The following is a 12,966-nucleotide window of genomic DNA, read 5'->3' as shown; positions in this document are numbered from 1 at the left end:
GACCTTTGTTTTGTCTAGGAAAGCTAACTCTTGATAGATACAGGCATTCATTTGACTTCTGGTCCATCCTTGCTTTGACTTGTCATGGAGTTTTCTCATAGCGAATATGATGATATCTGTCTGAGATCCACATACCTTGCTTACTCCTGCTTTAGATGTGTGTAATCTCTGTGAATCTTTGTGTGGGAAATATTATACTCACAAATTGTAATACCCACATACTGTAGAGATGGAACACTACAATGTACAATCAAACAAATGTAGATCGTCTTACCCATCAAATCAAACTTTATTTGTCACATGCGCCGAATACAACAGGTGTAGGTAGATCTTACTTTGCCAGTCACAAGTTGGAACATTAAGCTAACTATTTCCTAACTATTTTCTTTTTCTTTTGATTCAACTACCTCTTACCTATTATATATTACCAGAATGAATGTGATAAGATAATGAGGGTAGAGAAATTCTCTTTGCCCTGGTGCCAAGTGTAGCCTACAGATCTAAAAGACAGACAAATGATTTATTTCTGGAAAGAATGAAAACATCTGGATCAGTCCTAGGGGCTGATCAAACAGCAACGGTTTCTGAAGGCCTCCACCCAGAGGTAAGGTGAAGAGAGACATGCAGATGAGGCTGGGCTGCATTTCTGTGCTATCTTCTCATCATAATGCAAATATATGAGTCCCTTATCACAAACCAGAGATAGGAATGTCATTTCTCTTGGTGTCTGGACTATGTTTGAGAGATGCCAATCGTTCATGGGAACACTGTATGAAATACATCTGGGGTTGGACATTAATTATCCTAACAATGGCCTATTCCCTCTCAGTGGACTCAAACAAAAGATAGTTCTGTTCTAGAATGCAAAAATACATTTAAAAAAAAAAAATAGACACTATAGCTTACTGAAGCCAGTTTTGCAAACCCACTGAACCAGTTCTTCAGCACACAAATGAACCGTTGACAATACCGTGGCCTACATCTTACTCTTTATGTAAATCAAGTGAATCATGTGACAACGTGTCTGGTCAAAGTATCCACACACATCCTTCCATTTGTGATTTACATGTGTACACAGACTAACAAAGAAACATTCCTTTTAAAATGCAATGTGTTGAGTCAAAAGACTGTGCCGGGCCAAAGTAATGGACAAAGTAAGAAAAAAAACTTAACGCAAAATAGATTAGATTCGAAGTTGTTCAGTGCCAATGCTTAATTGAATAAAACAGCGGTGATTGATAAGTCGGGTTTGTTGGCTGAGGCTTTGAACTGGCCTGAGAGAATGGATGGGATTTTAATGCTTTACCACAGTGTTTCCAAACCATTTCATGCTTTAGACTGATGACCAGTTCCTCTGTGAAAGTCCCAAACCAGCTCTTAGCACCTTCAAATTGTGTTTATGATTACCAAGCTGTGCTGTTTGTTAGCTGCCTACACTAATATATCTTAACATTTCTACACACCCAAAACATTGTATTGGATGTGACAAATTCTGTTTATTACGATGTCAATGCATCATTTGCATCTCTGCTCTATAACCTGGAGTATAGCCAAGTACAGAGAGAGGTTATAGAAAAGAGGAATGCATTAAATGTGATTATGGAGCCAGGCAGGCAGATAATTACAACAAATAAATTAAAACACCCATAACATGGTAGTGACTTAAATAGAGAGAACAGGGAATAAACTGTGCTTACTTAAATATTATTTGTTGGATATGTTAAGCATTGTGCATTTCCCTGTATGTTTCAATAGATTGTTCTCCGTTTTACTGTATAAGGTCCACAATTCAACCAATCTTGATTTGAAATTGATACTAGAATTTCCCGGAGTCCAACTCCGCTCAACAGACAATGGCTGCCAGCACGCAGTAGGCAGCCGTTCCATCAACGTCAGTCGGTTGACATTGACTTACTGTTTTAAGTTGCTTCTCTTAATAAAAGTAATACCTGAGAAGGTCACGAGCCCCATATATCTAGTTAAGAGAGCCCTAACAAAATGTCACTTCCCACCTGCGTGGGATGAAAAGGGAAACTCTGATGAAAAATTGAATGGGCTGTTGAAGGAATCTTCGACCCATCCTCCCACATAAATACAACCTGAGGCCAAATTGAATTACATGTAAGTCTCCTCAAACAACACACACACACACACAGTTGGCCTCTCCATTCCTCTGAGACACATCTGCAACACACAAAATTATGAAGTTGTTTACGTGTCAACGGTGGGTGTAGCTGGTGCAGGGAAGTCAGGCGCAGGAGAGCAGAGATGAATGGACAAAGCACTTTACTTAGGCAATCATAATACAGAACGCAACAGCGTCACAACACAAAATGCCCAAATGACAAGATGAGGCAGCAAAACTACAAAGCCCATGTACAAAGTACCGGCTGCCACAAAGCACAGGTAATAAAACAAAACCCGGCGCAAACCAGCCGGAAGCGTGCCAACCTTGACAGTAAACAATACCCCACACAGACATGGAGGGAACAGAGGGTTATATCCACATGTAATTAGTAGGAGATGTAAACCAGGTGTGCAGGAAGACAAAACAAAACAAATGGAAAATTAAAGGTGGATCGTGATGGCTAGAAGGCCGGGAGCGGCGACCGCCGAACGCCGCCCGAACAAGGAGAGGAACTGACTTCAGTAGAAGTCGTGACATTACCTTTGGTCACAGGATAGATTACACATGCTCCAGACCCCAAGATCCCAAGTCCCATTACATTAAGGTCTATACCCACAGGTGGGTATCGGGGACTACTGCAATAATCTAAATTGTATTTCCTTTCTGCAAGGCTGCACGTTTCATCCCCTTCTCCGAGTCAGATCTCCCTGGGTGTCTGACTATCTACTAATCTATCCCGCCCAGTTAAATTATTTTGCCCTGGCCCCTGGAGAGGAAACCCTGCCAGCCCTCCCTGGATGGATTCAACAAAGCAACATGGCAAAGCAGGTTGCTGCTGTTTACTTCCTGTCCCCTGTTGAACCTTTCCTGAGTCCATGATTAAACAGTACGATAGCCTTAGTAACAGGCTCAAAATATAAACAAACCTTAAGACTCAATCAAGCACAGTTGGATTCATTATTTGTCAATGATTTGTCATGTGTCTAACATCATCTGTCATGTTTCTATGTCAGATTTAAGGGCTATGAAAATAAATCTTAAAACAATGATGTAAACATTCCCATAAACTATTGATATTTTGCCAACATCAAGTTAGGAGATTTAAGGCATGTCTATCAGATGAGTAGAGGAACAAGAGGTCTCCTGGCTTCAGGAGCTAGTTAGTAAATGCTTATGATTACCTTTGCTCACTGTATAGAGGCTGTGTGCCCTTAATCAGTCAAATTCAATCAGTTAAATTCAATCAGATTGACTCTCATGACAACATTACCCTTCATGTTGAACTGAGTGGGTTATACAACATGTTGCAGCATTAGTCACAAGATAGATAGCAGAAGGAAGGTTGAATATTTTGGGGAGTTTTCGGATGTTGCTTATCCTGTTGGCATTCTCTTTCTTCCTTGGAAGAACCAACCTCAGGGGTGGTTGAGATGACATTGGTGGAGCCCCCCTTTGTGGGTGCTGGAGATAGAAGGCTTATTTTGAGCTCCAGGCAGCATCCTTCCTATTGGTCCATGCCAGGTAAGCACCATCAGAGATGAAGCACATGCCAATTGATCCTGCTAATCATTTTATCCCACTCTGGTATATCTGTTTTGGAGGAATTTGGGCCAGCCATCAGTGTCACATCAAAAGTTGTGATTGAAATGGGTATAACTGCTAAATTATCTCTCTTCAGCAGGCACTGTCTTGTTCTTTTTTTAAAATCTTGTCCTTAAATGTATCTTCATTGGTATGGTATGCACTATGTAGCCTGTGTAGGCATATGACTTTGCCGTTGTGAAGGTCATTGTGAATGCAGTTATTGACGATATGATTTATTTATTTACTACGGTTTTCATCATGACAACCTTGTGTCATTTCACAGTGTGAATGGAGAGGAGGCTAGATTTCTCCCCAAATCATCTAATAAGGCATGCAAAAATGGTTTCATTTGAAGAGTGTCAGGTCAGGTCATACTGCACGCTGGTCCATAAGTCTCTCACAGTCACTTTGTGTCTTCTCAACTTGATCAGTGGAACTTGCTACAGTCTTGCTACTGTGACACAAGGATAAAGAGGGGCAAGGGGTCTTCTTTCTGAATGGTATGCAATAGTGACGGTGTGTGTGCTCAGTGCGTGTGTGATTATGTTTGTTGGAGAGGCGATCATCACCACCAACTGTTAAAAAACATGTCAATCTCCGCATGGCAACGGGGCAGCATAGCAACTAGTTGCTAGGGACTGGGGCTAAGGCAAGCCCCCCGTGGTGCTGACGTGAGTCTCTGGCAGGCGAACCGTTAAAAGGAGGAATTCCCCTGGACAGTGGGCTATCGCATGCCACTAACCTGTTGCCATGGTGACCAGCATGTGGAGGTTGACGGTACAGACGAAGGGGACCATTAGCGTCAGTGGAAGAGGGTCCTGGAGGTGGGCAGGATGTGGGCGTCTGTCTCATTGAAGGGCGAGATGCCAACACACACAAGTGAGGGTCAACACACACAAGTGAGGGTGTGGTAATTGTGACACCCTTTCTAGGTACCACCCATCTAGGTACCACCCCTTTCTAGATACCATCCATTGGCACGACTGACTTCACACTGATAACAATTATTATGCAAATGTCAGGACAGCAGCCAGGTGGATTTGGGATTATTTTTGGATCAATGCTGAGAATAGTGAATTATCTACAGGGCTGTACTTTCTGAATGATTGGTGTTTCCCCTCTACACATAAAGTAGTGTATGTGTATAGGCATCTATTAGACAGGTTCAAACCACTGATTGTTTGGTGGCACAGTACATTTACCATTGAAGTCTTGTTTTAGTTTTGACTACAGTCAGTGGTAGGAGGGTAAGAGGACAATTGTCATCCCTGTCTCAGGACAGGAGGAGAGAAGTGGTGACCCCTTGCTGGCCTCCACTGGCAAGAAGAGGAACAGGTGCCGAAAACATCAAATTCAACCAACCGTATGGGAGTCAGTCAGGTACATGAAAAGGCTCTTGTATCAGCCTATCTGGACGTCAAGCTCCCCATCCAAACATGGGGTTCTGTTTGAGAGGGAAAATCATGTATGGAGCTATTGTTTGATTGTGCATTGTGTAGAGTGATCATAAAAAGAAAGAAAACAAAAAAGGAACAACGAATACCTTACTGGGGAAGAATGTTGCTTTTGGCCGGCGAGCAAATAATTGATTTAGTAGTGAACCAACTGCCTCTTTAGAGGAAGAGGAAGGACTGCGTGAGGCCTCTATCAGCACAGTAGAGTGATGACCTGACCTGGCATAGCAAAACAATATGTGCCAAATTTAGCTCCACACCACACCTCTAAATATCTACAGTATCTACATACTGGATCTCTAACTGGATCAGTGCCTAGCACTGGGTCAATCCAGGGGGGTGTTTTTACATAAGAACCTTCCCAGCTGGTAACCCAGACTCTGCGATGCAACACGCCTGGTACTCCAAAGTATCTTGGGAATGTGCGATGTTAAAAATAGTTGGTACTTGATGCAAAGCAGAACATTTCCACCCTATAAAAAGCCCCACAGAGAATATGTGAAAGATGCAGGCAATGGCAGATAGCCCTTCTAGCATGCCTTTCTCTGTCATCACAATGTGTGTGTGGGATATCTAAGAAGGGAGCAGTTAAGAGAGAGATGGATTAGTAGAGAGGTGTGTGTGTGTGTGTGTGTGTGTGTGTGTGTGTGTGTGTGTGTGTGTGTGTGTGTGTGTGTGTGTGTGTGTGTGTGTGTGTGATTGCTTTGCCTAAATAAACCCAGACTGTTTCATCACATTGTTTGCTTTAGATCAGGGGAAAATATTATGTTTTCATAACTTTAATATTGTAAAAACTATCCTAATATGGACTTTTGGGGGCAGAGAATAAAAAAAGTGGACTAAGATTTGTCACTCATGCTAAATGTGAGTGAATGAACTACTTTACTATAAAGTCTATAAAGTATTATAACAGTCTATAAAGTATTATTAACTGTTATTAACTATTTACATACCCTTTAATAAACCCTTTATAAAGGCTTCTTTAAATAAGTGTTAACTCTTTTCTTTTTAGTTTTTATAACTCAAGAGAAATTAGCAAATTGATGGATTATTAATGTATTGAAAATATTTTTTAAATACAATTGAAAGTTTTGTAACAATTTCTGTAGTATCGTGCTATGAACCATAAATGTTAGTTAAGTAACAACTCACTTTTGATGACGTATTCACTGGTAAGGAATGTCGGTCTACGTGAAGTCCACTGAGGTTTACGGACAGTTAAAACAGCACACTGAACAAAAGATGAGTAATAATACATAGTTTAACCTAAAAGGTTAACCCCAGGTTTTCACTCTTTATTCAATATGTGTGATTTCTGCTAAAGGCCTTAAATCAAAAGGGTTTACAATATAATATTGAGCCATTTATCAACAATATTTTATCAAAGGTATCTTTCAAATAAGATTACAAAATGTAGAAAAGTATTGTGCAATGTATTGTACGGAGAACATTCAATTTCAAGGCTGTTACTAGCTGTTGTAAACTCTCTAAAGGCTTTATGTTACTTTGTTTGAGAAACAGACAATTGAGAAACAGTCTTTCTAAAGACACTGAGGGATCCAGTCACTGGAAATGTGGACGCAACCTCAGTGGCCTCTGCAGGCTTCTATAGCATGTTGCTGGGTCAGGGGTTTGAACAATGGAGCTGGGAATTCTTTAGGTTTGGTCAGGTATAAAAGAAAGGGTTAAACCAGGTAGGAATCAGTTCAGGAGCAGCAACCAGCAGCACAGTGAGCAAACATGTCCACCAGCATGAACATGGGCAGGGTAAGTTTAAAACCTAAATATATGCTTCAAATTTTCATATATTGTTATGCAAAAGACCTCTAGTGCTCTAGCACACCCAACTACAACATTAAAGATGAAGTGTGACTGAATAGCATTGCAGATTTCTCCAAAATGTTTGTTTCATAAAACATTTTAATTAACAGAAATTGCTCTTTTTTTATTTTCAGGTCGTCTTCTACGAGGACAGGAACTTCCAGGGTCGTTCCTATGAGTGCAGCAGCGACTGCGCTGACATGTCCTCCTACCTGAGCAGGTGCCACTCCTGTAGGGTTCAGAGCGGTTGCTTCATGGTCTACGACCGCAACAACTACATGGGAAACCAGTACTTCATGAGGAGGGGAGAGTACTCTGACTTCCAGAGTATGATGGGAATGACTGATATCAGGTCCTGCCGCACAATCCCCATGGTAGGCCATATGATATTTAGTCTGCTGTTAACAGCCCCGCTCGAAGTAGCTTTGTGATGTCCATAATAAATCACATTGGCTCTGTGACGCTTTCCAACAGTCTGATGTACTCAGTAATTCATTCAACATACTCTTATTTCCTCCTAACAGCACAGAGGATCCTACAGAATGAGGATCTACGAGAGAGATAACTTTGGAGGTCAGATGCACGAGATGATGGACGACTGTGACTCCATCATGGACCGTTATCGCATGTCCGACTGCCAGTCCTGCAACGTGATGGATGGCCACTGGCTGATGTACGAGCAGCCCCACTTCAGAGGCAGGATGATGTACATGAGGCCCGGAGAGTACAGGAACTTCAGGGATATGGGCATGAGTGGCATGAGGTTCATGAGCATGAGGCGTATCACTGATATGTGCTAGATATGTTATGTTGACCAAATAAAAGTGATTGGTAATCCATAACAATTGAGTGTCCTACATCATTTCAATATTTGGTGTTTTGTGTTTACATATGTAGGTATGATATAATATAGGCCAATTATAAACACTACCGGTCAAAAGTTTTAGAACACCGACTCAATCAAGGGTTTTTCTTTATTTTTTACTATTTTCTACATAGTAGAATAATAGTGAAGCCATCAAAACTGCGAAATAACACATATGGAAACATGAAGTAACCAAAAAAGTGTTAAACAATCAGAATATATTTTATATTTGAGATTCTTCAAATAGCCACCCTTTGCCTTGATGACAGCTTTCCACGCTCTTGGCATTCTCTCAACAAGCTTCACCTGGAATGCTTTTCCAACAGTCTTGAAGGAGGTCCCACATATGCTGAGCACTTGTTGGCTGCTTTTCCTTCACTCTGCGGTCCGACTCATCCCAAACCATCTCATTTTGGTTGAGGTCAGGGAATTGTGGAGGCCAAGTCATCTAATGCAGCACTCCATCACTCTCCTTCTTGGTAAAATAGCCTTTACACAGCCTGGAGGTTTGTTGGGTCATTGTCCTGTTGAAAAACAAATGATAGTCCCACTAAGCCCAAACCAGATGGGATGGCGTATCGCTGCAGAATGCTGTGGTAGCCATGCTGGTTAAGTGTGCCTTGAATTCTAAATAAATCAGTGTCATCAGCAAAGCACCCCCACACCTTCTCCTCCAAGCTTTACGGTGAGAAATACATATGATCATCTGTTCACCCAAACCGTTTCTCACAAAGCTTGTGTTTCTTGGCCCAAGCAAGTCTCTTCTTATTATTGGTGTCCTTTAGTCATGTTTTTTTGCAGCAATTCGACCATGAAGGTCTGATCCACACAGTCTCCTTTGAACAGTTGATGTTGAGATATGAATGTTACTTGAACTCTGTGAAGCATTTATTTGGGCTACAATTTCTGAGGCTGCTAACTCTAATGAGGAGGTATTTGCAGCAGTGGAAACTCTGGGTCTTACATTCCTGTGGCGGTCCTCATGAGATCCAGTTTCATCATAGCGCTTGATTGTTTTTGCTACTGCACTTGAAGAAACGTTCAAAGTTCTTGAAATGTTCCGTATTGACTGACCTTCATGTCTTAAAGTAATGGTGGACTGTTGTTTCCCTTTGATGATTTGAGCTGTTCTTGCCATAATATGGACTTTCACCAAAAAGGGATATCTTCTGTATACCCACCCTACCTTGTCACAACACAACTGATTGGCTTAACTTTTAAGAAGGTACAATTGTTAATTGAAATGCATTCCAGGTGACTAACTCATGAAGCTGGTTGAGAGAATGACAAGAGCATGCAAATCTGTCATCAAGGCAAAGGGAGGCTATTTGAAGAATCTCAAATATAAAATATTTTTTGATTGCTTAACACTTTTCTGGTTACTACGTATGTGTTATTTCATAGTTTTGATGTCTTCACTATTATTCTCCAATGTTGAAAATAGTCAAAATTAAGAAAAACCCTTGAATGAGTAGGTGTTGTAAAACTTTTGACCGGTAGTATAATATAATTGACACCTTCCATTCGATAACTGATGTTAAGTGGGCATTCATTATCATCATTCAGACATTTCTATTTCAACAATAGTTGTTTCTATACAACAATAGTTGTTTTCATTTTTGCCAGAAAGATATGCGTAGCATTTAACTTCTACTCTATACCAGGGTATCCTAAACTCGGTCCTGGGACCCACCTGGGTGCACGTAAATAAATGTAAGTAAAGCAACTAAAAACGAATATAGAAAATTCAGTTTGATAAATTACCCTCCAGACAAATTATTGGTCCTGTGTGGTTCAGTTGGAAATAGTGTGGTGCTAGGTTTGTTTCCCTCAGGGATTACATTTACTAAAGTGTATGCACTCACTGTAGTGTACATCACTTTGGATTAAAGTGTCTAGTAAATGGCATTTTATTAATAATATTAAAATATGTAACATTAGCCATATTGGTGTGATTTCTATGACGCTCATGTTGTAAGTCATAGGACGATAATTGTTCATGGAGAGCATCCCCCTCTGTATGTTTTCAACATAATCCTTATGACAGCCTTTGTTTGTGGTTGCACTACACGTTACATATTTTAGATTTTATTTTTACATTTCATGAAGACTTCCAAAAGCTCATTGGCAATTGAATTGTTTTTGTGTTCACATACAAAACACAAGGACGTGCTCCGTTAGTTGAAACACCGTGCAACTCATTGTGGGTCCAACGCAGCACTATGATGATGTTTAATGGCCTTGCCTCGTTGGAAAACTGTGTACTTGTTCTCAGTCCAAGTAAACAAAAAGCCTTAAATAAATGTAGCTCAAAATAGAGCTTATTTCAATCCACAAAATTGTGCGTGTTAGGTAGATAACCTAAAAAAAATGGGCGGAATAACAAGCTTTTGCTGCAGTGATATCAGGCACACCATTTGCAAAAACTCAACACAAGAAGTATCTCTGATAAGACTGAAAGGCAGAAGCTCAATAGGATTCAGAGTAGTCTTCCAGGATTGTTTTCATAGTAAGAACTTGACATCACCCCAACCAAAATGGTAAGTATCCTCGTATACATTTTACAGTGGCCTTCCCATTGAGCTTACATATTACAGTGAAAGTCTGTGAAATATGTATCGTTTTAAGAGTAAATTGAAAATCCAGTATTAATGTGTGCTCTTTACTTTTTAATGACTGGCTCAACAACTGTTCCCTTGGCAAATAGTCTGGGTAGCCATTTGAGGTCTCCTTGGCAACCACTTCATTTATTCACCTGTTGTCATTTCAAACTTGGGCTCACGAGTGGCACAGTGATCTAAGACAAGCCATCTCAGTGCAAGAGGTATCACTGCAATACCTGGTTCAACACCAGGCTGCATCACATCTGGCTGTGATTGGGAGTCCCATAGGGCAGTGTACAATTGGCCCAGTGTTGTCTGGATTAGGCCATCATTGTAAATATGAATTTGTTCTTAACTGACTTTCCTAGTTAATTTTTAAAAAACAGTGGAATGCCTCCAAGCAATTTCCCCCCATAATTTTCAAGCATGAACCTTTTCAAATGCACATTACCCTCTGTAAGTGTCAATTGTACGTCGTATACAAGCTTCTGACTTGCATACATCACTATTGTACCTCCAATGAAAATGCCATTTAGCATCATCCCCACCTGCATCAATAGGCATTGGATAAACCATCAGAAGTTAAATAATATTTCCTTGACCTTAAAAAGCACTCAAAAGGCATCAAGAGAAGTCCATACGTGGTGATATGAATGTGAAATAACACCAATTGCACTTGGCACAACAACCATCTCACCATAATTCAAATTGAATTAGATGTACAATTAACGCTAATCTAAATATAATAATTGATTGAAACAGGATGAAAACCATCTATTCTAAAGGAAACATACCTTGGATGTGGTGTCCAGCAGCAGCACTGTTTGTAAACATTGAGTTTAGTCCTGTAGTACCAGAGAACGATGAGTGGACTCCAGAACCACTAATTATTGAGTTTGAGAACGTTGAGTGGACTCCAGATGTTGAGTTGCTTGTGCTTGAGTGGGCCCCAGATGTTGAGTTGCTGTACCAAGCCTCGCTTGGGTGCCTTGATCGTAGGTGCCTTAACATGGCGGAGGTGTTTTTGTTGAAGCTAAGCCGTTGTGAACAGAGGGCGCACTGGACCTTATTGGGTGTCACTAGAGTGAAGTGATCCCACACCAGTGAGAAGGCTCTCTTAAATTCAGTCATCGTAGGAACCTGCAAAATAAAAAAGAAACAACTTTATCAATCATCTTGCCGCAGCAATGTAGTAAACAGACCAAAATTATTTTGGTTGCTGATGGAAAACAACTAAATTTCAAAAGATTGCAACCCCCCCCCCCCCCCCCCCCCCCCCGCCCTTTGCCTCACAATGGTTTGATCCACTGCCAGTTCCTTATCTGGCAGGTAACAGAGGGTTCGTATCTACTGTCTGAAAGGCACTCAATGCACCTAACTGACGTGAGGTTAATCCAGTCAATCGCAACATAGCAATGTTTTATTTTTATGTTGGCAGGGTTTATACACACACTAGCTGAATTTGCAGAGCTATCGGGCAAACTTTAACTATTAAGCTAGCTAGTATCTATTCCATTTATGTGGCGTCGTCAAAGATGGAATCTTTGCTATCGTCAGTTTATTCCCAAGATCAGCATGCAGCTGTAGTGCTTCAAAGTCCCTGTGAAAAGGTTAGCGATAAACTGAACAGAACTCTTCTACCATTGTCTTAAATATCTTTATTGGTCTCGCTTTAGTACATGACAGTACACTTACTAATTATTTAATTTAAAATTGCATACTTTGTGTGACATACTTGTCCATAGCTGTTGTTTGAAGAGTTGGGACACTGACTGAACAATAACTAAGTATTTATGAAGGATATTTTGGTTGATTTGTTTGGGTTTTTCATTTAAGTAGTTATTTTGCTTTTAGAACTGTACTTACTCTGAGCGTTTTGTTCTTGTAAAGATGTTGTAATAGACTCAAACCAGTGGCACATATTTAATGACTATATAAATGAATCAGAAAAAGTTCAATAAAAAGGTCAGTTCAGTGCGGAGACCAACTTCGTGATGGTTCTCAATGGAGATTCTTTGAGATGAGATCGCACCATGTTCATTGTATTTATGAAACCTGCACCCATTCAGTGTACAGTACCATTACCACCTACTGGCCTTGCTTGGTATTGCTGGTTGTAAATACAAATACCTGCATACATACTGGACTGATAAGGAACACTGCTATAACTATTATTAGTAGTAGTATTATAATGATTTAAACATTTTAACAAGTTGGGACAACCCTTCAGTTAACTACTGTACCTATCAATTATCCAGTAGTAGTAATTATGGTTCCTCAATATACATTTAACATATTACAATGTAGGCTGTGTTACAGCACTACTTTTGGTGTCCCCCTCAGGAATTGCTCTTGAGAAAATTTCATGTAATCGTCCCCTCCAAAGTTGATATCAGATTTTCGTGCCTGCTTGTGTGAGCTAAGTGTAACGTTATTAGACAACGCGTAGTGGGCGTGATTTACAATACGAAGAAAAAACTGGAAATCTAGCTAACGTTACACTGTTACGAA

At 40.4% G+C, this 12,966-nt stretch overlaps 1 protein-coding gene across 1 annotated transcript; it reads left to right on the top strand.

Moving 5' to 3' along the window:
- The first annotated feature begins 6,783 nt into the window (after positions 1–6,783).
- Positions 6,784–7,832, top strand: LOC110487541 (gamma-crystallin M3-like). Its single transcript, XM_021559455.2, has 3 exons — positions 6,784–6,933; positions 7,122–7,361; positions 7,512–7,832. The coding sequence occupies exons 1-3, from the start codon at positions 6,907–6,909 to the stop codon at positions 7,785–7,787; spliced, it is 543 nt and encodes a 180-aa protein (XP_021415130.2). The 5' UTR covers positions 6,784–6,906; the 3' UTR covers positions 7,788–7,832.
- The last annotated feature ends 5,134 nt before the right edge of the window (positions 7,833–12,966 follow it).

The sequence above is a fragment of the Oncorhynchus mykiss genome, chromosome 13, assembly GCF_013265735.2.
Source record: "Oncorhynchus mykiss isolate Arlee chromosome 13, USDA_OmykA_1.1, whole genome shotgun sequence".
Lineage (NCBI taxonomy): Eukaryota > Metazoa > Chordata > Actinopteri > Salmoniformes > Salmonidae > Oncorhynchus > Oncorhynchus mykiss.
The sequence above is the reverse complement of the archived record's forward strand: the minus strand, read 5'-3'. Positions and strand labels throughout refer to the sequence as shown.